Genomic DNA, 27,707 nt, shown 5'->3' with positions numbered 1-27,707 from the left:
ACTCTTGAGAAAATGAAAGGGAACACAACAAATTCCAGTTGTACGATGTTTTACTGAAGTTGCACACTTGCATTTTTCGTGCATTTGTATTCTTGTGTCTGGAAATCTTACTTTGAGGAAGATTACAGCACAATAAACCTCAAATTATTTTAATATAAACTCCTTTTTCAATGCAATGATGCTTCCATGACTTGTATGTTATGCTGTTGATGTTGTACTTACAGGGTTTTCCTTCTCACATCATCGATCTCCATACAAAACTGAAGATGGGTCACATGGCATGTGAGCACCAACTGTGTCCACGCCCTTCCCTCCTCCTAAATTTATTCTTGTGTTTGACTATTCTTCTCTCTCTCTCTCTCTCTCTCTCTCTCTCTCTCTCTCTAAAACCCAATCCTATTTTCTCTCTCTAAAGCTATTGGTGCTTTGTGCAAATTGAAATAATGGAAGTTGATCACTTATACTGTTAATCTTCTGATAATCAAGAACACCCAACATGTAACAAACTGCAACCTGAAGATGATGCAAGTTTATAGCTTTAACAGATTTAGTTTTGTTTTTATCTTGTTTCTCTCTCTAGTTTGTGTTCATGGTGACGTTGATGAATCTCACCAGCTCTTATCGTTCAAATCTTTGCTTAAAAAGCCAAATCTTTTGACGAATTGGCTGTCTGGAAACCACCCGTGCAATTTCAGTGGCGTTTCGTGCAAAGACTCGAGAGTTTCGTCTATAGATCTTAGTGGGACTGATTTGAGCTCCGATTTCCGTTTAGTTTCTTCGAATTTGATGACACTTCCAAATCTTGAAACCTTGGTTCTTAAGAACTGTAATCTTACTGGTTCTTTGGTTTGGAGTTCGAGATCTCAGTGTAGTCGAGATCTCGTCGCCATGGATTTGGCTGAAAATGGTGTTTCAGGCTCGTTTTCCGAGGCTACCTTGTTGACGGCGTGCCCGAAGCTCAGCTCTCTGAACTTGTCAAGAAACTCGATCGATTTCAATGGCGAGTTGAAACCGATTGGGCTTTCTATTCAGGTTATTGATCTTTCTTACAATCGGATTTCATGGGGGAAACCAAATGTTGTCCAGTGGATCCTATCAAATGGGTGTGGGGAGCTTCGACATTTGTCAATAAAAGGAAACAAAGTCGCCGGAGAGTTGCCGGAGTTCGATTGCCCCAACTTAGAGTACTTAGATCTGTCTGCAAACAATTTCTCATCTGGGTTTCTTTCATTTCGTGATTGCTCGAGTTTACAGTATCTAGATTTATCATCCAACAAGTTTTCCGGTGACATATCTGGTTCTTTATCGTCTTGCAAGCGTCTCAGCTTCCTTAATCTCACTCAGAACCAGTTCGCCGGCGAGATACCATCTTTTCCGGTGGACGGGAGCCTCCAGTTTCTGTATCTCGCCACCAATCATTTCCAAGGTAGGGTTCCTCCACACCTCCTCAATCTATGCCCAATGCTCGTTGAACTGAATGTTTCCGGTAACAACCTTTCCGGCGCCGTTCCCGACGGCTTAAAATCATGTTCTTCGCTTCAACTACTTGATTTCTCCCGAAATAATTTCTCCGGTGAGCTACCCATTGAAACCGTTTTGGAAATTAGTAACTTGAAGACACTGGTGTTATCTTTCAATCATTTCATCGGTTTCTTGCCGGAATCTTTCTCAAAAATGACCAATTTGGAGACTTTAGATTTGAGTTCCAACAAAATCTCCGGCGGAATCCCTTCTGGATTATGTCAAGGTACAACTACAAGTTTAAAGGAGTTGTACCTTCAAAACAATTGGTTCACGAGTCCAATACCTTCAACTCTCAGCAACTGTTCTCAACTGGTTTCTCTTGACCTGAGCTTCAATTATCTCACCGGAGAAATCCCTTCAAGTTTCAGGTATTTATCAAAGCTTCAAGATTTGATTATCTGGTTCAACGAATTGGAAGGTGAAATCCCACAAGAACTCATGTACATTCAACCTCTCCAGAATCTCATTCTTGATTTCAATTATTTAATTGGGTCAATCCCACCGACATTGAGCAACTGCACCAATCTCAACTGGATTTCTCTTTCAAACAATAAATTATCCGGCGAGATTCCGGCGTCCCTTGGTAGTTTATCAAATCTAGCCATTCTAAAGCTCGGGAACAACTCCTTCTCAGGCAATATTCCGTCAGAACTTGGCGATTGTAAGAGCTTAATTTGGTTAGATCTCAACACCAATGAATTATCCGGGACAATCCCACCTGATTTGTTCAAACAATCCGGCCAAATTGCTGATGCTTATCTCACCGGAAAACCATATGTTTACATAAAGAACGATGGGAGCAGCCAATGCCATGGTGCCGGAAATTTACTGGAATTTGGTGGGATTCGAGAAGACGATCTGGGTAGGATGTCAAAGCGACATCCATGTAATTTCACTAGGGTTTACAAAGGAATCACTGAGCCAACATTTAACCATAATGGATCGATGATGTTTCTTGATCTTTCCCATAATAATCTTCATGGCAACATCCCCATGGAGCTCGGGGCAATGTTCTATCTCTTCATATTGAATTTAGGCCATAACAATCTCACCGGTTCAATCCCTCAAGCACTCGGGAGTTTAAAAAACGTTGCGATCCTTGATTTATCATATAATTATCTCAACGGATCAATCCCGAATTCGTTAACCAGTCTCACATTGCTCGGTGAGGTTGATTTATCAAACAACAACCTTTCCGGATTGATACCCGAATCAACCCCATTCGATACATTCCCCCAAAAAAGTTTCTTAAATAACTCCGGCTTATGCGGGTATCCTTTACCCAAGTGCAAGCAACCTTTAGCTGCCGGTTCCGGTGGCCGGAACCGGCGACAAGTCTCCCTCGCCGGAAGTATCGCGATGGGGTTGTCATTCTCCATCTTCTGCATCTTCGCGGTGGCGATGGTGGGGGTGGAGATCAAGAAACACCTACAAAAGAGCGCCAGAGACTCGGATTCCGCCACTGAAGGTGGCGGAAACTCATTATCTGGCGGCCAGAGGAGCGGCGCGTGGCGGCTCACAACCAACCGCGAGGCTTTAAGCATAAGCCTCGCGGCGTTTGAAAAGCCGCTAAAAAAGCTTACGTTTGCTGACCTCCTGGCCGCCACAAATGGGTTCCACGACGAAACCCTAATCGGGTCCGGTGGGTTCGGCGACGTATACCGGGCCGAGTTAAAAGACGGGACCACAGTCGCCATCAAGAAACTAATCAACGTAAGCGGTCAAGGCGACCGCGAATTCATGGCCGAAATGGAAACAATCGGAAAAATCAAACACCGTAACCTCGTACCGTTACTAGGATATTGTAAAGTCAGAGACGAACGGTTATTAGTATACGAGTACATGAAATTCGGAAGCTTAGACATGGTTTTACAAAACCGATCAAAAACCAGGATCAAATTGGACTGGCCCACAAGGAGAAAGATCGCGATCGGGTCGGCCCGCGGGTTAGCTTTCCTACATCACAATTGCAACCCGCATATCATCCACCGTGACATGAAATCTAGCAATGTTTTGCTAGATGAAAATCTTGAGGCCCGGGTGTCTGATTTCGGGATGGCCCGCCATATGAGTGCCATGGACACGCATTTAAGCGTGAGCACATTGGCGGGAACACCGGGGTATGTCCCACCGGAATACTACCAAAGTTTCCGGTGTTCCACGAGAGGTGATGTTTATAGTTTTGGGGTGGTTTTGCTCGAGTTATTGACCGGAAAACAGCCGACAGATTCACCGGATTTTGGGGATAATAATAATCTGGTTGGATGGGTGAAACAACATGCGAAGCTTAAACTTAGTGATGTTTTTGACCCGGATTTGTTGAGGGAAGATCCGGGTTTAGAAATTGAGCTTTTACAGCATTTGGGGGTTGCGTGTGCGTGTTTAGAAGATCGGCCATGGAAACGACCGACGATGATTCAAGTTATGGCGATGTTTAAAGAGATTCAGGCGGGGTCGACTGTGTCGATGGATGGCGGGAGTTTTAGCGTTGAGATGACGATAAAAGAAGATGGTGAACTGAGCACACAGTGATGGGGAGATTGTTGTATGTTATGTATTTGAGGTTGTACATTAGGCCGATTGGCTGTTTGGTAGTTTGTCTTAGGTGATGTATGTATTATTTTAGTCACTTTGGGATAACCTTTGTGATATACATAAAAGGAGTTTTGATCAAGTTGTACAGAAGTCCGAGAACAGGTGGGAAGTTTGTTTTTGCTCATACATTGGTCTCTTTAGACTTTACGGGGAAAATGATACAGGACAACAATTTTTTTTTTTTTTTTTCAAATTGAATAGAGAAGATCGGCCAACTGGATCGATTTTTTTTATTTTTTATTTTTTATTTTTTTTAAATAGAGAAAGCATTAAAATTGAATAGGTTGCTGGTAGCCGGAGGTTGTTGAGATCATTTGAGCTAGAGCCCGTAAAAATCGATCACGCCCGCCAACCAAAACCCAGCAACCTAAAATTAGCAAGTTGAGTGACATTTTCAACCATTTATGTTAGATGGGACCCATATTTATCTTTTTTAATTAATAGTTGGGTAAAATTAACAACCTATTTTTAACCTGTAACTTTAATATATTTAATTTAATAATTATAGTGTTGTATAATTATTTATATTTTAAAAAAATAAAATCATAATTCTCATGTTTTATTTTTTGTGCCAACAATATTAGTTATTTTCCAAAATCACTTTGGAATTAAACATTTTAATATAATTTGAACAATATATTTGTATTTGTGAATTAAGATTGTACTTTTGTCATGCTTTGAAATTTTATTTAAGTTTATAACTAATTTAAGTGGTGTAATCTTTAGTTAATTTATTAAAATTTTTATTTTAGATGGGTTAAACCAAGTTTAACCTATTTATCTAATAAGTTGGGTTGGGAACTACATAAATAAGTCAACTCAATCGCAAACCATTTATCTGACAGGTTGGATTGAATTGGAAATACCAATCCATTTAAATAAATAGGTTGAATAGGGTTGAAATCTCCAACCTAATTAATAAATGAATTCAACCTGAACGCAACCTAGGTCGACCCATTGGTAGCTCTACTGGAGAGACATAGTGCACATCAGCTTCACATGGAAATGAAGTTGTTTTTAAATATGTTTAAAGAAACTTGCATTTGATGGCATGGTAAATAATTCCTTTTTAATCGACTTAAATTGTCTCTCCACCGTTGCACTTTGTAGTCTCCTTCGAGACCTTCATGGAAGCATTCAACATGTGGTTTCTACAAAATGAAATTGATGGCTCGAAATACATCCAAAGAAAACCTATCTAAACAACTTATTAGTGGTTGCTAAATATTCATCCCAAGTTTATCTGAAGCCCTCAATGTCGATCGCAACATCCCTGGTTGACACCACGCAACATGTAGATGTTAACACTCATCCTTTCTTTCTTGCGTACCTCCACCTACACAATTCCAAACCCAACAAAGTTTTAATACCAAACCCAACAAAGTTTTAATAATCATTCGCTTAATCAAGATACGCAACTCTAATTATGGTGGAAAGAGCTTTGGTTACCTTTGCGGGGTGGTTTTTAGGGATAGGAGCAATGCTCATACACAATCATTCTTTCACATGTCGAGGAAACACTGACGTGTGGGTGTCAATGGATGAAAGCTTGATGAATTTTGAATTAAAGACCACTATGTTGTTGCCTCTAGTTCGTTATGAAAATCATTGATTCTTATAGAAGCTCCTTCACGTAAATACTGACGTCACCGATAATTGAAGCTCAATCCATATGAAACACATTCAAATGTTATAATAACCATCAAGAGGAAAATATGATAGGGAACTAATATACGAGGTTCATTCAACAATTTGAAAGTTTTGATATTACAAGATAATGATTCAACACATTATCTACATTGCTTTGCACACAAAGTTTAGTCAGTTATTATGGGTGTAGCACAAAACCACGATGGTGTTGAAGACTTCTTTAAGAAAATTTCTTTGCCGGTTAATGTGGTATGTGGTTCATGTAAAAGAAAAGACATGTTACAGGAGGAGAGTTACAGGTGCAAAATGAAATTGATAACGGTGAACTTGAAATCGGAAGAGAGTTATATCGATAGATTTCTCTTATTTGAGTGGGATATACAAGATTGGGTTCACATTGCAAAACAATCAAACGTTTGATGAACTTATTTGCGGAAGTTATTTTTTATGTTGAAGATGAGTGATCCACTTTAAATAACTGAAATCAAGCATACAATATCTTAATATATTTCAAAACACTTGATTTCGTGTTTTATTTACATTTGATATATGAAGTTTTACACCAAACGAAGTATTGTCAAAGCATCTTAAAAAAAAATCAAGACATTTTAGAAGTGACTTCTTTGGTTAGAGAGACGATGAATGTATTGAAATCTTTAAGAAACATGAGGTTTGATAAAACTCCGTCGAAAGTATTCTCTTTTTGTCAAAAACATAATATGAATATTGTGGATGTGATCGGAAATCATGTCACTCCGAAAAGCCGTAGGACCAAAATTAATATAATTTCATTTTGAAGTTGAACATCATTGTGGTTATGCAAATTACACTATGAGAAGCTGTAAGACCAAAAATACTATAATTTCATTTTGAAGTTACTATTGTGGATATGCAAATTATAGAATTCGGGTACCAATTTAGTGAAATAAACATCTAATTAGAATACGAGACCGATTTAGTGAAATAAACACCCAATAGATGGGGACTTCGAGTCCATGTGATTTATTTGCTAAATTTGACAAAACAAAGTTTTGAGGTTGAGTGAGTTGTACAAAAATAATTTCAATGATTCCCAGAGGATGCAATTTGATGGTTTGAGATATGTTATTACTCTTTGCATAAAGATGACTAGTACGCTAGCTTGAAGGGAATTATCGGCCTTTCTCATTTAATGGTGGAAATGAAAAAACGTCGTTCTTATCCTATGGTTTTATAGGTCATTAAAATTGATTTTAGTTTTACCCGTCGCGACCGCAACACTAGAAATACGTTTTTCCTCGATGAAGTTATTGAAGACGGATTTGCCTAATAAAATGTGATGATTTTTTTGAACAATGCCTTGATTTGTGATGCTGAAAAAGATGCCTTTATGAAAGTTAAGATCGAAGATGTAATTGATCGCTTTAAAAAAATATGTACACATAGATGTCAAATTTAAAATGTAAGTTCTTTAACTACTAATTGGTTATATTTAATGCACTTGTAATTTTTAAAATTTTATGTTATTATAATTGATTGAGATTTTTTTTGGTGCCACTGCTGCTAGTCATTCATGCATGGTGTGTCGGTGTACTAAGAACCGCATCATGCGGTGTGCTGAGCTGGACGAAACCGCACCCAGGAACACCACACCGTCAGTGCAGTTTCGGGTGTGGTGAATCAGCATGTGAAGATCCTTCCCAGCTCCTTTATTCGTCTTATTAGCCAATGTCTGATTTCTTTTACATTTTTTTTTTAGATTTTATTAAATAATATATACACTAAAATTATTTAAATATATTAAAATTTATTTAAAACTCTACAAAAAGACATAATATTGATATAAAAATATTAAAAAAATTAAAATTAAAATTAAGAAGTGAATGATCACAATGTCCTAAGTTTTTTGAAGAATGAGTGAAAATAAAAGATTATTAAAGTTAATGTTTGCATGTATTTTAATATAATCTTTCCAAACTTAATGGTAAGCGTTTTGGTTATTATTGTAAAGGATGATGAGTGTTCGAAACCCGCCAACACCAGCTACATCTCCTTTATGTTGTTTTTCTTTTTATTTATTTTTAAATAATTCTAAAATCACATCCAACTTTTAGTTTTTTACCGGTTTTAACCGAAATTTGAAATCCATCTTGTTTTTGTCAAAAACAGTAATTTTTTTTAGCCCAACTTTGAGAGAAGCTAAAATTTCTGTCATTGCTTTTTAAAAAAATATTTTGAAACGTTTTTAGTATATTGTATCATTTCTTTTGTTAATTAGAACTAGTGGGAGACCCATGCTCCACATGGGCCAGTAAGTCTTTTGTAAGATTTGCTTCGAATTCATAGCTTTTTCCATTACATTTGAGGGCAATACAAAAGGTTTCCAAAACAGTTGGTTACTACAATAAACTAAAGACATAAGCATCGTTAAATTGAATGTGATATGTTTATTGGTTATCCTTTAATAGTCTGGATCATTTCTTCATAGGTTTTGATCAGCTTCTGAGCTAGTTGTTGTGTGACGAACAAAAGATATAAATATGAACTTCCACTTTTATGTCTAATACAACATCATACTTTGCTTCTAATTCCTAAGTTTTGAAATTTTACTCTAAATATTTTTTTTGTTAATAAACCATTGAATTAAATTAACAAATAAAATCAAAGTTAGGTCGTATAATTTGATAAACAAATGAAAATGCATTACTATTTTTTGCATTTAACCAAGCAAGGAGTAAATGCAACGTATAACAACGTACTTCCATTTGTTTTGCTAATATAGCATCATACTTTCATAATCCTTAATCTGTTAAAATGTATATTTTTTCTTGTTAAAGCATTGTATTTTTCAATCAAGACTTTCTAGGAATCAAATAAGGAATTCAATATTAAAGTTGGTTGGTTGCTTTGAAGGCTCTACTTCAGGTAAGAATTCTGCCAGGGAAGAGAGATTGTATGCTTTCATTTTCCCATATAATATATCAGTGTCATGTTTAAAGTATGAAATTGTAAGGACTTATATAAACAAAAGTTCTTTAAGGAATAAACTCAAACAGTTGGTGATCATATTGATATAAACCTACAAATCATGTGTGGATTAGGTGAAATAGATTCCTTTTTAAGATTATGTCAAAAACAAATCGAAGCATAAAGAATGTAAAGGATTCAATCGAAGAGGCAATCAAAGACAAACACCAAGATATATAAAGAAACATCAAACAGAAAAGAATCAAAGCAGAGAATAAAGCCGACAATCGAAAACCATAGAAAGAACATACCAACGAACAGAAAGAAGCGAGAGATAACGCAAAATCGAGGAAGCGATCAACCCATAAATCCAACGGAACAACCATGAAATCCACCTGGCTGCAATCAACGGCGAAATCCACCCGACTGCAACTGACGGTGCTATAAAGGCGAAACCCTTTTAGGGAAGACGCAAAATCGTGGAGTCCAATAGAAATGAAAGTCGATTGACAGAATCGATGGTATAGAAGTGGAACCCGACGCAAAATCGAGGAATCGAATACCAATCTGGAATCCGTTCAAAATGTGGCAAGCTGATAAGAACAGTAAGCAGAGAGGACACGGGCCTGTAGTGGAAAAAACTAGCGCTAAACATCGAAGAGGATCGGCTGGAAACAACTGGTTTCAGCTAGGCTCAAGATTGACACTATTCACGAGCCTAGTCCAAAATTAACATTTCTACTTAGAAAAAAGACCCATGGTTCGGATGTAGGGCTGTTAACCAGGTCAACCCAATAGGGTTTTCGGTTAATCGAATTTTCATAAAAAATAATTTAACCTACAACCCGACCCTACTAAGATACGGGTCAATCGGGTTCGGGTTAATATGATTGGGTTAATCGGGTTAATACATTAAGCACTTAATTTGAAAATATATAAGATTGTTTAGTTTTTACTTGATATATTGATGATTGTATTAGGTGAGTATCATTGAATTTGACCTCTACATACCTTTAAAGCTTCAACATAGGCCAACCATTTTTTTTACTCTTTTGTTAAAATCAAGAATCCATACAAATATAAATAAAATAAAAATATAAGGTCATAATTATTATAAGAAAGTATGCACACAATAATCAAAATCGTTCTTCCGTTATCAATATTAAATGTTAGAATTTTCAACGTCAAGTTAACAGACGATCAATGAGATATAGTTTATTTATGTTTATAGTTAGTTTAAAGTGGAAATAAGTAGAAATATTTATTTTCTCAGTCTCTCCAATACTTTTAAGATGTGAATGTTTTATATCTTTCTGGATTTCACAATAGAAGTTACTCGACCCTTAAAAGTCAAAACACATATAATAATTTATTTTAATTACTAGATAATATCATAGGTAAATAAAGAAATAACCATGTTGTAGTATCTTGACAAAAATTCTATGAAAACTATTCCATATCCAAACGAAAATAGATCGGAAATAGTATGATTTAAAAAGTAAAAAAGAAAGTGTTACGCCCCCTTTCCAATCTACGTTTCCTCGTGAATAAACATGAACAAGATGATCCGTTTCCAAATATGAATGACGTAAGCCTCTAGAGTCACAGACGTTTACATTTTCAAAGTATTCATAGTCTGTTTTTACTATTCAAGTGGAGACCGATGGAATATGTAGAAGCTATGAATTCCTAATCGGGTTGACCTAAAACTCGAAATTTTTATAAAAATCAACCTTAAACCCGACCCTAACTACAAATCGGGTTAACCCGAATAATCCGATTTGGAATTTTGATTCTATTAAACCCGACACTAATTACCTTATTCGGGTTCGGGTTGGGTCGGGTTAATCGGGTTCGGATTTTTTTGACACCCCTATTCGCATGGGCCAAAAACATTTTTTCAAATTCCTTACATTATATTGGATCAGACTGAAATATTTTTGCCATGTAGTCATGTGATTCAATATGTATGGTTCCAAATATTAAATATATTTACATTAACTTTACATAGTTTTTCTAATAACTAAAAGAATAAGAATAAATAATACATGCATGTGTTACATGAATACATGTGGATGAAATCTTAATCCAATATAGTTTAAGAATTACACGGCTATTTGTGTCCAATTTACATCAGGGTATGCCAGAGCATGTGCATTGCAGTACCTAACTGCATCTGCAAACTTTCCTAACATTTGTACTTAGGAATAGGGATGAGCAGTTTGTCTCAAATTCTGATTTCGTACCGGAACCGGTACCGAACCGTACTGAATTTAAAAATATGGGACGGTACTTGGTACTCCAAATACATGAAATTCGGGAATCGGTACCGCCGGTACCGGTATTAGTACCGAAAACCAATATTATTTCCGGTACCGGTATCGGTGATGTTAATTCGGTCCGGTACTCAGGATTAACTTTCGACCAAATTCGGTTTTTGGGAAATCGGGAACGGTACCGGTCGGTACCGGTTCCGTCCCACGCTCATCCCTACTTAGGAAAGATCTTGTCTTTCTCTCCTTAATCTTTCCGCAAATATCACCCTTTTCTTTCTCAATGTTATCGGTGAAGCTGTGTAAAAATAGTAATACAAAATAAGATTTTATAAACAAATACATAGATTCCACTTTCATTGTTAAAAAGTAAGATTTTCACCCATCCATGAGTCTCGGAAAAGCATTTGGAATGTAAGCATAGGTTTTTTCCATGGTATATATTGAATTAATTAAGTCATCCATGATTGGAAGAAAGACTATGTTTCTTTGGCTTGAAACTATCCACTAAACATATTCATTCGGAAATATGACATCCTAAAATTTACGGTCATTTTAAAACTTTTTATTTATCCTTAACTAAATAGAGTTTATTTATAAATTCGGAATTTGGTTCCGTAAAAGTATTTCCGAAGAAATATTTTTTTATAGATTTATAAAACATTGGGATGTTATAACTGATAAAAAGCATAAGCATAAACATGCTTTATAGTATCTTAGACTATCAGTCTACATCTCCTTGAATCTCTCATCATTCATGTACCTTTGTACCGCTATCTGTGATACAAGGAAGCTAAGTGAGTCAAGCTAGGAAATATGGTAAGTACATAGGGTTTTCAACCCACAATAATATATGTATTTTCAACCCACAATAATATAATTAATATGTTTAACTATCAAACAGTTAACCAAATTACTCATCCCTGTTTTCTTCTTTATTCATCTATAGAGTCCTATCTTAAGGACCATCGTTATTGCCATCTATATTATATTAGATGACTACATCATTAGTACAATAGTACTAGTTCCTACATCGTTAAGACAATAGTACTAGTTCCTACATTGTTAGTACAATAGTACTAATTCTTTACATCGCTAGTATAATAGTACTGGTTCCTACGTCGTTAGTACAATAGTACTAGTTCTTACATCGTTAGTACAATAGTACTAGTTCCAACATCATTAGTATAGTAGTACTATTAAAGTCTTGACATCATATCGTCATTCTCCTCTTTTATCTTACTATGGCATCTTATCATTTTTACCTTTTATTACCCTTCATTACCTAATATATTATATTCATAAAAATACATATACAATATAAATCATATAAATTTATCTTTATAACATTTCATCTAACACAAAACATCTTCGCACATAAGCTATAACATTCAATTATCTAAATACGTCATATCTATGTGTAAGATGAAAGTAACTATGTACTCATTTGATAAAATTGGATGCCTTGGAATTTGGGCATAACTTGACCTTAGTACTTTAACTTTTCCTCTTATGTGACTTAGGTACAAATGTCACTGAGTCTTAATATTACATTCCTAGCAACTAATGATAGTCTAGGTTCCTCCAATATCATCCTATCAAGTAAGGAACAACCAGATAGGATGATATTGGAGGTAGGGTTCGTTTGGTATATAAAGTATACTAATCTCACTTTCAACACCTCATTAAATCCAGCTTAGACAACATCCCCATAAGTAGATCAGTCAGTATAATGACTTAGAATCACTAATAAATCTTAATTTTAGGTTCATAATAACAACTATGACTATAATTAAAAGTTACACTGAAATAAAATAAGTGTATCATAACTTACAGAGCTTTCTGATGAAAACCAGGAATTAAGCGGGTAGAATTCTAAACCGAGAGCTTCTACTCATTGGCTATCTGACACGGCAGGGCTTCGCCGAAGTGGTCGGAAACTAGAGAGTAAAAGGGCTTAAGGGTGGAAAGTGTTTCAGAGAGAATCCAGAAGAAAGGTGTGAAGAAAGGAGGAGAATTCTCAGCATTTTATAGGCAAATTCGGGATGCGCCGCGCACTTGGTCGGGGGTGCTATTTCCTACATCATTAGTACAATAGTACTAGTTCTTTACATCGTTAATACAATAGTACCAATTCCTACATCAATAGTACAGTAGTACTATTAAAGTCGTGACATCCTATCGTGATTATCCTCTTTTATCTTACTATGACATCTTATCATTTTTACCTTTCATTACCCTTCATTACCTAATGTATTATATTCATAAAAATACATATACAATATAAATCATATAAATTTATCTTTATAACATTTCATCTAACATAGAACATCTTTGCACATAAGCTATAACATTCAATTATCTAAATACTTCATATCTATGTGTAAGATGAAAGTAACTATGTACTCATTTGATAAAACTGGATGCCTCAGAATTTGGGCATAACTTCACCTTAGTACTTTAACTTTTCCTCTGATGTGACTTAGGTACAAATGTCACCGAGTCTTAATCTTACATTCCTGGCGACTAATGATAGTCTAGGTTCCTCACTAATCCCAATGTCTACATCAAGCTCTATCAAGTAAGGAACAAACAGATAGGATGATATCAGAGATAGGGTCCGTTTCGAATACAAAACATACTAATCTCACTTTCAACACCTCATTAAATCCAGCCTAGACAACATCCCCATAAGTAGATCAATCAGTATAATGACTTAGAATCACTAATAAATCTTAATTTTAGGTTCATAATAACGACTATAACTATAATTAAAAGTTACACTTGAATAAAATAAGTGTATCATAACTTACAGAGCTTTATGATGAAAACCAGGAATTAAGTAGGCATAACTTTGACCCGAGAGCTTCTAATCATCGGCTATCTGACACGGCAGGGCTTCGCCGAAGTGGTCAGAAACTAGAGAGTAAAATGGCTTAAGGGTGGAAAGTGTTTTAGAGAGAATCCAGAAGAAAGGTGTGAAGAAAGGATGATAATTCGTAGCATTTTATAGGCAAATTTGGGATATGCCACGCACTTGGTTGGGGGTGCTGATGTAGCTTCGTCTGGGTGGTGACACATGTCGCGATGTGCGGGTACTACAATTTTCTCCCCCTTAGGATGATTACGTCCTAGAATCTTCAGCAAAACAGAGCTTGTACAATTACTCTGCACGTTACCTTTCCATCCTAGGTAATAACTCTAATCTCTTGTGTCTTTTCACATGAGTTTCTAACTCTTGGACTTATTGACTGTTGGCGGTGCTCAACCTTGCACCTGCTCTTCATTCTAAATTCGATCTTTATCGGAGGCTCCCACTCCTTCAAGAGTAGACTTAACCTGAGATGAGGTCTTTACTTCATTTACTGCAACAGACCGAATGGTTATGCTCTAATGACCTTCCATTGCATAATGGCTAGACTCGAGTCTCTTTGAGTCAGATTCTAGCATGGATAATGCCTTCCTTCATGTTCTAATGTGATGTAATCACATTATAGTAGGTAGAATTTCTAGCTATAGGTTGCTTAGTCTTTAGTGACGATCGCGCTACTTCTATTGATCTCTTTGATTATCTATTTCCTTCAATCTTTTGAGTAAATTACTTTGTAGATTTATTCTCAAATTGGACTCAATGACCACTATGGTCGGAATACCAATATTCTTCTTAGTCATTATCAAAACAAAGGTAATAATGGAAATGAAAATAATTGAATTGTAACATCCGGTTCCTGGTACGTATTTAAATTCAAGTAGTTTCATGTTGTGCTCTGGGATTCGGCGAGTTGGAGGCCCAACTCGTCGGGTAGACTCGATTTTGACCGGGAGGTTTAGTGACCTACTCGACGAGTCGGTAGACCGACTCAACGAGTAGGGATGTCTGGATGAAACCCTAATATTTAGGTTTTGCACCCTATTTAAACAACTTATTCTGTCTCAACCCAGCCCCCATCGTCCCTCCCAACTCAGAGAAACCCTAAATCGAAACCCTAACCTTGTTTGAGTGTTCTTGAGCCATTTTTGTGTGCTTGTGGTGATTGCGAAGCTTGGGAAGGAAGAAGGAGCTTGGAAGTTAAAGTGGAAGTTAGTAGATCCAGAGGTTGTGCCCCATTTCCAGCCATTTGAGGTATAAAGCTGAAACCTTGACCATCTATCTCTTAGATCTCTAGTTAGGGTTCATTTTTACCTTTTCTAAGCCTTAGAGGTGCCATACTTGGAATTTTGTGGTTCATGGAGGGTATAACTTAAGATCTAGAATCATTGGGGGTTCTTATGGCATAAAGGTGCCAACTTTATTGCCATAAGCACCCCATGCATCTTGTAGACTCCATTCTAGAGCCATTTGGGCCAAATACCTCATGCATAGACGTCAAGATTGGAATTTTATGTATAATATGGACCCTAGGAGGTCAGATCTATGATTTGGATGCATTAAGACCGATTAAAATCGATTGTATAGTTTTAGACAAAGAGGGACTCGGTGAGACGCTTAGGTGACTCGGCGAGTCGGGTCGTAGTTTCCCCCCAAACGTCTTCTAAAAATGGTCTTTGGATGAGTTGAAGGAAAACTCAGCCTGTTGGGGTTTGTTATGGACTTGAAGATCGAAGGACTCGACGAGTTCAAGGAGGAACTCGGCGAGTTCAAGGCAATGTCCCAACCACATGAAGACGAACTCGAAGAGTTCAAGGAGAAATCGGTGAGTCATTGACTAAACACCTTCATACGAATGAAGATGAACTCGACAAGTTCAAGGATGAACTTGGCGAGTCAGTTGAAGAAGGTCCCGATGTTTTGTTGAAGGCGAACTCATCGAGCTCTTGCTAGACTCGACGAGTAGGGACGGGGTTGTAGCATTTTGTTGACGTTGGGACTTGACAAGTTAGTGAACCAACTCGGTGAGTCTAGTCAACCAGATGTTGACTTTGACCAGGGTTTTGACCTTGAATTTCACTTGGACTTGAGTGACCCTTGTAAGGGTTATGAGTATGAAATAGTAATGTAGAGAGGATGTTGTGTAGGGATTGAGCAGTCGAGAAGAGTTGATTTCCATACCGAGGACAATGCGGACACTACACGACGTCGATGTGAGTTACCTTCCAGTAGAGGTGGGTCTACAGCCACGATGCCGGCCCACCAGCAGGAGTTGTCTTTAGATGATAGTCTTTGTGATAATTGTGTAGGTTTGCTACTACCTGATGTGTCTTATGTGTCAGTATGATATGTTATATGCGATAGTGGTAGTAGGAGGGGAAGAGTCCCCTGATTCGGTCATTAGGACCGAAGGGTAGGTCGGACACCCCAGATATGTCTGACAACATGATTATGATATGTTATTATATGATAGTGGTAGGGGTGAAACAGTCCTCGTGGCCGGTTAAGATAGACCGGAGGGTAGGCAGGCACCCCAAAATGGCCTGACACGGGTAGGTTAGTACCCCAGAATGGCTTGACATGGGTAGGTTAACATCCTAGAATGGCTTGACATGGGTGGGTCGGGCACCCCAGAATTGCCCCATCGACAGTATGTATGATTGATTGATTGTATGGTATGTGGTATGATGGGGGAACTCACTAAGCTTAGTGCTTATGGTTTCAGGTACCTCTTCGTCAAAAGGGAAGGAGCCGGTAGGGTAGCAGCGCATCGCACACACATGATTCCGCATTAAGATTCCTGGGATTGTACTCTGACATTATTACTAATTGAGGATATGGTTTTTGAGACATGTAACAATGGTTTATGAATTTATATGATATCAGTAATGTTTTCCTCAAACAAGTTTTATAAGCAATATAATTAAAACAAAAAATTTTGGTCTTGATCTTTGGGATGTTACATGAATTCAACTATTAGTGTCATGTATAACCTTGTGACTTTCCCTGTCCAAGTGCGATTCCAGTGCTTCCGATAGTATAGGCCTCTACTACCTTTCACACCTACTCATACTCATCCCAGGAATTGCGTTGCAGTCCCCATGTCACCATCCAAGAAAATCACATAGAAACTTAATACGTTGGATAGTAAAAAATAATTAGGGATTTTTATAACTTCTGAAAATGATTAGAATCATATTCAAAGTCTATTATACTCTATTCCTATTACATTAGGCTACAAAACCTATTATTATCTATATAAGATCTTTTCTTCATATCTTGTACGTTAGATAAGAAGGTCCCTATTCTTGATCCCCTGTAGCGTCATCTGCTTCATCAAGGATCATATGGAATGCTCTTGCCTTTGGCTTCGGCGGTACATTCGGTCCTGCTGGTTTGTTTTTCCTTGGGTAATCCTTCAATATATGCTCCTTATTTCCACATCCATAACACATTTTATCTTTGAACTTGCAATCCTTGGAGTAGTGGCCACCCCTTTTGCACTTATAGCAGGTTACTTCCCTGTTGTAATTTCCAAAGTACTTCTTCCTGCACTTATCACATCATTTTTATTCATTGCTACCCCCATATCTTTTTTTGTCGAGGTTAACCTTTGAGAATTTACTCATCCTATCGGCGTTTGGAAATCCTTCAATTTTCCTTTTCTCCCCAACTTCAGTCTTGTCGGCGTTTTTTCCTTGATCATGATTTCCGCAAACCTTGCAGCCCAGATGGTTGCTTCAAAAGTAGAAGCAAGCTTAACTGGCACAGTGTAATCCCATGGTACTTCCTTAGAGTACCTATCTATTTTTGTAAGCTCGTTAGGTACCAAGTGCAAAACAAACTCCATCTTGTTTGTGAAGGCATTGGTGTATTCATCAAATGACATGTTGCCCTTCTTTAATGTCAAAAGTTGGATCTCCAGCTCTAGCATGTTTTAGGTTGAGCAGAACTTGCGCTTGAAGTGAACCAATAATTATGCCCATGTCAGTTGTAGTGTCTCGTTAGGGCTTATGATATTTCCTAACGTATTCTACCAGCAAACAACCCCACCTCTGAATTGTCGCACCACATAAGTGGTATGTAACTTGCCTTTGCAACAACAAGTTATGAAGGCTAATTCCATCTCAGATCCAACCTATAACTTCAATTGGATCTTCCTTTCCATTAAAAGTTGATGGTTTGCAAGTCGTGAAGTCCTTATATTTGCAGTATCCTCTAGTGTAACATTTAATTCAGGTGAGCAATTGTCAAGTTTAAAGATTCAAAGGTTTAACCCTGTGACAACCCAAGTTGTCCCGTTACATTTCCCCGTTACCGTTAACGGAATATTCCCGTTTATAAAAGTTCCGTTAATTGGAGGTCGTCAATTAAATAAACATTACAATTGTTTATGTTTAATAGACCGTTAAGTCGTGATGAAAGGAAATAAAAACACATAACACATATTTCCATTTAGTTGGAAAAGTTAGTTTTTATTATTACGACCACTAAATCGGGTGCGACCAAAAGCCCCGTATAACGACAGTATCGGGTAGAATCCCACTGAGCCCCAACTCCAACCCCTATATAAGGGTGAGTGGAGTCCATTGGAGACTTTTTACACTCTCCAAACTCTCTCTCTCTCTCTACAACTTTTTCCCGAGCCAAAAATCGTCCGTTTCGAGCCCCAAACGAGTAGGTAAACTATCCTAACTCGTTATATAACTTATCTAGCGTACAAATTCGAGTTTAAAACATAAAATAGGGACAACATCATGAGTTTATGGCCCAAGAACACTGTTGGGCCGTGAACACCAATTAATGGGGTTTTTAAGCCCCAAAACCCCTCCAAATTGTACCTAAGGCTTAGATATGACTTGTAGGCTTATGGAATCGGACTTAGAACACCTTGAACTAGCATTTGGAAGAGTAAACAAGAGTTTACTGCCCAAGAACATGCTTGGGCCGTAAACTCCTCCTCATGGGGAGTAAACTCATTTTTGTGTGTTAAAAATGCCCTTAAACACACCAATGGCCTTGGATTAAATTCTAGAATCGACCAACAACAAGCTAGGGACCTTAAATGCAATTAAAACAACTCCATAAGGAGTTTACGGCCGTGAACCCCTCATGGAAGGGTACCTGGGCCGTAAACTCCCACAAAGGGGTTATTTGGTGCCCTAAACTCCCCATTTGACTTGGAAAAATGCTTAGGAATTTACCCACTACCACTTAAGCCCTTAAAACACCAAAAGAAAGAGGGTATAGGAGCTTACGGCCGTAAGCTCCCTTGCTTATGGCCGTAAACTCCTCAAAGGGGTCATTTCATGCCTTAAACCCATTTACACAATTGATATTTGAGCCTAGCATAAATCTACAATGGATATGAGACACTTTAGCACACTAGATACCCTCACCACGAGTTTACGGCCGTAAACTCATGGTGAGTAGTCCCTGGGCCGTAAACTAAGTATTAAGGGTTTACTCTCGAAGAGTAAACTCCATTCCTAAGCCACACACACCTTTAGACGCTACCCGGGACACCCAAACACTTATCCAAAGTGTTTTCCGCTCCTTTGAACGCGTATATTTGCTAAATTAGTATTAAATATACTAATTGTATGTGAACATATGTTATCATATGTTAAATAGGTCATTGTGTGTGTTCGAGTCCTTGCGTGACACCGAACGCCCAACCGGCACCTTCGTCGGACCTACTTACGCCAGGTGAATTCATACCCCTGAATGAACCTTTTAAATGTTTTTACATGTTTTATAGGGGGGAATACAAGTTAAACATGCCAGTTATCATATCAATCACATGTGATTGATAACCCGCATGCACAAGGTTTTACCACACTGTACACGGTTTTACCGAGTAGGACACTATAAATGGTTTTCTAAAAGGTTTTCACTTGTTCAAGTTCTTACTTTTACTGATTTATCAAAGTTTCATTTCAAACTAATTTATGAAAGATTTCCAAAGAATTTCTAAAAGTGTTTCATCAAACTTATTTCACAAAGGAATACCAAGTCGGGATTTTCTTAAAATATAAAGGTTTTCCAAAGTTTACGCCTATGTTTTTATACTTCTACTCGATAACGTTTCCACTTCGAGATACACTTATACTTGATAACGATTCCACTTCGCGATACATTCATATTTGATGGGCGCTTATACTTATTCACACTCTTACTTAGTGATACGTTCCTATTTCACTTATACTTGTTATCTCTTCTACTTCACTTATACTTGTAGTCGCTTATACCTGATAGACGCTCTTACTTCACTTATGTCGTCTCTACTTCGTGATACACTTATACTTGGTACACTTATACTTCACGATTCGATTATCTCACTCTGTACACTTATACTTCAGGACCCGGATATCCCACTCTATACGCTCATACTTCACGACTCGGATATTTCACTATACGCTTATACTTCACAAATCAGTTATTCCACCCTGTACACTTATACTTCACGATATGATTTCACTTGATACACACTCAAGCGTAGTTAGATGTATGTCTGTGCTTGTATAGATGAATATAAATAATGATTGAAGGACTTAGGAAGGCTTGTCCGCCCTATTTCCTTTTCTTCGTTGAGATGTGGTCTGGTGGGATCGGATGTCCATCCGAAGGTTGTTTGATGCATTAGTTATATATTATGTACACAAGCATAGACATATGGGTTTACTTCAGTCAGTTCAGTTATCAGTCTCTACCTCTAGTTCAGCACTTACATTAGAAACCCACTATTGGGAAGTCTCTACCCACTATTTGGGATGCATCTTCAGGACATGGCCTTCTCCGTCGTCTAGTTGGTAACCAGGGTCTCCTGTAGGGAGAGCGGACATTGTGTGTATAGATCTATACGGGATTGACACCCCCGCACCCTGACTGCTAGCTACAGTCCACGGCCCACCAAGCCAAGGGGTGACAAATGTCATATTCTTTAGATGCTTGTAGGGCGTCTGGTACTCTAGTGTCGGTTAGTATGGTTACGAGTATCCCAGGTTGCCTTATAATTCATGGCCTTAAGGTAACGGTATTTCGCCAGCAATTTACACTGTATGCTGGTAATTCAATTTCAGAGTCACACTGTTTTGACCTTACAAGACGTATCTTTCATTTGATACTGTCTGGGGTCTGTCTCCTCTGTTTTGACCTTACAAGACGTATCTCTCATTTGATGCTGTCTGGGGTCTGTATCCACTGTTTTGACCTTACAAGACGTATCTCTCATTTGATGCTATCTGGGGTCTGTATCCACTGTATTCACAGTATCCACTGTATTCACTGTATTCACTGTTTTAGACCTTGCTAGACATATCTTTCATTTGATATTGTCTGCGGTCTGTATTCACTGTTTTGGACCTTACCAGTTGTACCTTTCATTTGGTACCTTCTGGGGGTCTGTGTCTCTATTTGTTAGACTGAACCAGGCGTGTCGTTCGTTCGATACTCTCCTGGAGTCTATGATTCCTTTGCCTTAGTCAGCAGTCCTCACTGCTGAGGCATATGTTATTTCCCTGTGGTCTCTTGCTTTCTTTAATAATAAAATTCAGTATTTTGATAATGATAGCAATTAAGGGAAAACCACTTTTTACCACATAACACTGACCAGTCTTAGTAGAAGGCTGCTTTGATTAAAGAAAATATAAGATTTTTTGGAAAGAACTCTAATACACTGTAAACACTTAAACTATTACTTTATAAAGTTATTTGAATGAAATGTCACTAAATACTTATGAACTCACCAACATTTGTAAAAATGCTGATACTCGCTTTTCAAATAACTTGTATTCTCAGGTTAGCATTAGACAGGTACATCTCGGAGCTGTTGATGAAGATAACTTAGTATCATGTTGTATCTATTCTATTACTTGTATTACTTTGAATTGATGTATTAATGTAACCATGTAAAACTATTACTATTAATGCAATGTCTTGTTGTACTTTGATTACTATAATGCATGTGTTGTGATACTTGACATGACGTCATCCACCCCGGAACGTTTCCGCTGTTCCGGTTTTGGGGTGTGACAAACCCTACTCATGACATGAAGTATGTATGTCATGTGGTGAGGAGGTTAGTGCAATCGTGCACCATCTTTGGGTTCATGGCGTGAGCACATATGGCTCATAATGTGGGACCAGCATGAGAGGAAACCCTAATTTTCGGGGGTTTTATACTTCGTATTTAAAGGAAGTGAAGGTTAGGGTTAGCCCACCCTCAACCTCCATCACATCCTTGCACTCCCCTTTGAAACCCTAGCATCCATATTTGATCTTGAACTTATTTGTGGTGATTCTAGCCAATGAGAAGAAGAGGAAAAACATCTAGTCCATCATTTTTGTATTCAAGTCTCTCACTCAAGCATTCTTACACCTTCTGGACCTTTTGTGAGTTTCAAGTTCATTGCTTTATGATTCCATAAGCTTAGATCTACCTTTTTATGCTTAATCCTTCATATTCAAGATGATGTGGTTGAAATCCACAAAGTAGCCAACTTTGTGGATCTTTAATGTCCCTTGAGTAGTATAAATGCTAGATCTGGAATATGACTGACTTTTAAGACTATTTCATGAGATTTGGTGTCATTTCCTCTTTTGTGCCCTAGTTAGTATTTGGGACATGCATTGGACATGCATGTCCAAAAAGCCATGATTTTTATGATGTTTTAGAATAAATAAGACACTATGGAGGATTTGGTTGCTTGGCCAAAAAGGGATTAAGAGTTTGTTCTCATGACGTGAGCACATGAGCGTCACGACCTGAGGTTGGTATTCGTCGAATGTTTTAACTTATTAGGTCACGACATGACCATTAGGGGTCACCACGTGACTAGTGGATTGTGGGACGTTCAAGTATGGATTGATTTTGACTTTGACCAAGTTTGACTTAAGGGTATTTTGAATTGTTTTTGAGATTGGTCACTATTTGATGAATAGGTGACTGGTAGAGCTAATATTCAGAGTAGTGTACTGTTCAACGATCTTTTCAGACTAAGAGGTAAGTTTTCCTCACTGTACTTGTGGGTTGAAGGCACCAAGGTTGGCCCACCGGATTTGACATCCTAGTATTTTAATAGATGTTATGCTAAGCATGCGGTAGATCTGTATGATTACCTGATGATTACTGATACGTGTTAGATTGGTAGAACTGTAGGATTACCTATATTACTGATACGTGTTAGATTGGTAAATTTGTAGGACTGCTTGTATTTGCTGGCTATTGATATTATGATATATGTTGATGTGTTATTGTCAGTTGGGTTGAGGCAGGATTGCTTTGTGCTGAAGGCCAAGATATCCAGAGCGGTCTAAATAGATTGTAGTCCTGGTTCAGCGGTCCAATCATGCTGAAGGCTCTAAGAGCGCTCCAGATAGGTTGTAGGCCTAGTGCGACGGTCTAGTCAGGCTGTAGGTTCATGTATGCATGTTGTTATTTGTATGGTTGTGTGTGGTACTATAGGGGAACTCATTAAGCTTTGGCTTATGGATTTAGTTTATGTTTCAGGTACTTCAGATGATCGGGGAAAGGCAAAGGCGTGATCGTACACATCCTTCGGTGTTATGTTTTAAAGATTTATGATACATTGATCTTGGAAAATATTTGTATTCTGATACTTGATTTTGAGATGGGTTTGCTTGAAAACAACGATTTCCTTTAAATTAAAAATGAAAAAAATATCGTGTTTTTGGGATGTTACATGTCATTATTGATGGGTTTGGTCAAAAGACATCCTATGTGCTCATACAAACCCTAATGCTTGGATCTAGGTTTCTCTATTGTACATGCAAGTTATCCAAGACTATAAACCCTAATTCTAGCATTCAAGTAATCATATTAACATGAGAATAGGTTTAAGATGTTACCTTGATTGTTATGCAGCAATAACAATCCCAAATCTCCTTGTATTGACTTTAGAAAGCTTAGAGTCACAAATGTCACTCCTTTAATGGTTCACAAACACCATAAGCAAGAGGATGAAGAGGAGAGAGTATGGAGGCTGCCCAAAACGTGTTCTAACCCTAGAATAAAGCTTCACCACGTTTTTGGGTCATAAGGGTCTTATATATAGTTAGGCTATTAGGGTTATCTAACAAGGAAACCCTAATTTGGATGCTTAAGCCCTAAGCAACCCATGGACTCCTTTAATTAGGGCCTTGGACGATTTTCTTATGGGTTTCCCCATAGAATTCGTCAACTCCTTAATTTAAGACAATCCATGGCCCAAATTGCAATTATCTTATAATTATAATTCCAGTCCCTTACGTTTAATTAATCTCTTTTAGTCACAAAACTAATTACCAATTAATTATTGACTAATATTAATTAAACAATATGATTTCTCCTTTAATATATTATTCTCATAATATATTAATAAATCATATTTAATCCTTTCTCTCCATAATTCATCCTATAAAGTTGATTTGGTGAAGGCAACCCAAAAGGACCATGCACCATCGGGTCAAGTACATACCAAAATAGTTATGGACTTAAACACTAATCCAACAGTCTCCCACTTGGATAAGTCTAATAACTATTATGCGTATGACTTCAGATCCTGATCTGCAATCGTAGCTTTCCAAAGCCGTTGTCAACTCTGATCTTATCAGATACGCGTGTCCTTAGATAAGGGATCATATATTCCTCCATTCTAGATATCATATGAGATATGATTTCAAATCATTCTCTTTGTACCATATCTTGATTCCCGATTTATGACGACTGACTAATTGAACAAATCAAATTAGCCCTAGCCCGGCCGAGCATTTATGTTTGTCATCATTAAATCATCGAGGGGCCCAAAGATATCGCTTTTATCCTACCTTGGATAAAAGGAACGGATAAACTTTGATACAATGCTTGCTTGCACTCACTCACCGAATCACACACAACAATATGTTTTATAACACCAAGTTACTAGTGCGTTTACATATTATCAATGTGCAACCGATTCGCAAGATACAACTCACACATCTCGGTTTCAAGAATATAAGATGTTATCGTCTCACCAATCACTCGTGATACAATTCATGGAGTGATCCAAGTGAGCGTGGGTTTAATCCAATGCTCAAATCATATTCATAAGCACTCATGAACGTTGCAGCAAACATTTGCTTATGTCTAATACTCTTTTAGACAATCCACACACCAATTCACGACAGTCTTCATTCATACCTACTTCCAACATATGAACGACTGTGGCCCGTTCGAATAATTTGACTGTTCTTAACCAATTAAATTATTCTGGAAGTCAAAACATGCAAATGTGAAACACAAGAATAATACTAATCCCACATGGCCTCAAACCTTTGAGTATAAATAAAACACCTTTTATTTATCACCATATCGATTACTCTTATTTGTCGTTTCGGGTAATCAACTTCTTACTTGAATTATTACACTTGTCCCATGCTCTTAGCATGCACACAATGTTTACCTATGGTTCTTACTTTGTGAAATAGATCCAATGAACACATTTCCAATCATACTCATTTCACAACTCCTAATCCTTTTCATAAGTGTAAGAATATCAAATTCTTGCCACTTATAGAATATGCTAGATTCTAACATTCTATGCAACTATCCTTTCGTAATGTCATTGCACCAAAGTCACAAAGACTATTGCCAATGATATTACAAAGTCCTCTATCGGACATTGTTACAAGACAATTCCTCAAAGTACATTCCTTTGAACATCCTTTTGCATAAAAGTTTCTAATCTAGACATAGATTTTCAATATCCAATTCTCAATATGGACACGTTTCCATATTTTCCATATGACAACTCATTCTTAATAGAATCTTATCTATTCGTAATGATGTCAATATGGTCCATCCAATATGGAAACATTTCCATAATTTCCATATGACAACTCATTCTTAATAGAATCTTTTCTATTCATAATAATGTCGATATGGTCCATCCAATACCATGCTTCCAACTACTCACAAGCAACCAATCCTCGTCGAACTTTGGATTGTCCTTTGATAGTTGTTTAATTATTTTAGTCAAAACTGATTCTAGTCCCTTTTCCCTCTAAATGCGCTAGACATTTGGAAAATTTTAGAATGGTCAAACATTAAAGCATTTGCAATCGATCCTATACCCGAAGCGTATGGGACACGACACATAATGTTTTATTTGCTATGTTCTCAAAATTCGAATTGTGAAGAGGAATGCCGTAATCATAATCGAAAATTTAAGAACATACTATGTACCCTTGACTAAATTTATTAACATTTCTCAACCTAATCCTTTAGATTTGAAATGAAACATAATATTCTCTCCCTTAATTATAGCAAAACAACTTTACAACCCTTACGACTTTGCAAGGTATAACTCTTGTTTTCTATAATTAATATTGCCAACTTGCAATACGTGCCTTAATAATCATACAATCATAACTTTTATGCTCCCACTATCAGATGATTATTATAAAACATAACAGTTATGCTCCTACTAGCTTCGACATGTATTTAGAAACAGCTTAACTTTCAGAAAAACAATACCTATTGAATTTCTTAAGTCCATGTTTCTAATACTTAATGCTTTGATAATCTTTTATCAAGACTTCTTGAACTTATACACCTTTGCCAGAGATAGTTCATATGTGTGTCTAAACAATTAAGACTAATTGCCAAACCTCACAATTCAAATCATGGAAAGGGATACCGTAACCATAAACAAATTCGAGAATGCAATTTTACAATCACTATCTTCTAAAAATCTTTCTTAGTGAAAGCATTTCCTCACAATCATTTTCATGAAGGAGAAAATCTTATGACACTTAGATTTAAACGGTGTATGTGTTCCTATCCATGTGAATTTGTTAAAACCAAAGTTTACGACTAATTCAAACTCATATGGACCGAACTTTCTTAATCTTGATTTCTTGCCTTATGGTAGCACAGCTGCCCACCATGTCTTCCAAGTAGTTAAGCAGCTCACCCTTTCCTATCAATGTACCTTTCATCGATTAAGGTGCCTTGCCTTTTATGCGTTCAAAATGAGAACTCATAGAACTCTCATGCATAATTAACTCAATTGGAACAGCACAGAAACAAAATAATGTCAGCACGATAGGTTGTAAACCTCAACTCGTGTGCTAGTGATGATCGATAAGGTCTATTTTGATTTGTTCTTGAACCTTTTCAAGACCATTAAGACTCCCACTGACTCCTTGACATATAAGATTCTCTTGTCAATAACCATTTCTTGACAAACAAATATTCAAGAGTTAGTGTAGCTTTTATCAAAACACTTCATAAATTGGTTCGAGTTGGTCTTTGTCTTATCCAAGACATCACAACTTTTCACATTTGATGAATGTTATAAACCTTCTTAATAATTTTCACTCAATGTCACAATCTTAACTCTAAGACTTGTTTTGGAACGAAGTATGATTGACTTCTTGATTTAACCATTTCTTCAATTCTAGATTCTTCTTCTTAAACATATAATTGTACTAAGACTCACTTAGAGAATCAATTGAGATATAGTTCTTAATCATTAAGACCTATCATAAAGCATAAAAGGTACTCTCCCTTCTTCCTAGAATAGAGAAACTTTTATCTTTTGCCTACTTGATTCTTCTTATTCGTTCTGCTATTGATTTAAACCTTTTCAATCAATTCAGAATTACAATTAATCTTATAAGTATAATCACATTTACTAAACTTTTAGTAAAACATGACAAATATCTTTGTTACTCTTATGATGGACTTGATTAACACGCAACTTTGTGTGCTCGATCTCCTAGTCCTTCACTTGACACTTTGTCAATGAATTAGTCTAATTTCTAAATATGAAATTTCTCATTCATCGTGCAACCAAGTTGCATGATTC

At 37.0% G+C, this 27,707-nt stretch overlaps 1 protein-coding gene and 1 long non-coding RNA gene across 2 annotated transcripts; one reads left to right on the top strand and one right to left on the bottom strand.

Moving 5' to 3' along the window:
* Positions 1 to 296: 296 nt before the first annotated feature.
* LOC111882481 (systemin receptor SR160) lies at positions 297 to 4,198 on the top strand. Its single transcript, XM_023878847.3, has one exon. It carries the CDS (start codon positions 520 to 522, stop codon positions 4,054 to 4,056), a length of 3,537 nt encoding a protein of 1,178 aa, XP_023734615.1. The 5' UTR covers positions 297 to 519; the 3' UTR covers positions 4,057 to 4,198.
* A 963-nt stretch (positions 4,199 to 5,161) lies between these two features.
* LOC122197404 (uncharacterized) lies at positions 5,162 to 9,575 on the bottom strand. The gene is made up of 2 exons (XR_006190908.2): positions 5,569 to 9,575; positions 5,162 to 5,455 (listed from the first exon to the last, which is right to left on the bottom strand). It is a non-coding gene; the product is annotated as an uncharacterized LOC122197404 (long non-coding RNA).
* Positions 9,576 to 27,707: the final 18,132 nt, after the last annotated feature.

Source organism: Lactuca sativa, chromosome 4 (genome assembly GCF_002870075.4).
Source record: "Lactuca sativa cultivar Salinas chromosome 4, Lsat_Salinas_v11, whole genome shotgun sequence".
Lineage (NCBI taxonomy): Eukaryota > Viridiplantae > Streptophyta > Magnoliopsida > Asterales > Asteraceae > Lactuca > Lactuca sativa.
This window is presented reverse-complemented; position numbering and strand designations above follow the sequence as displayed.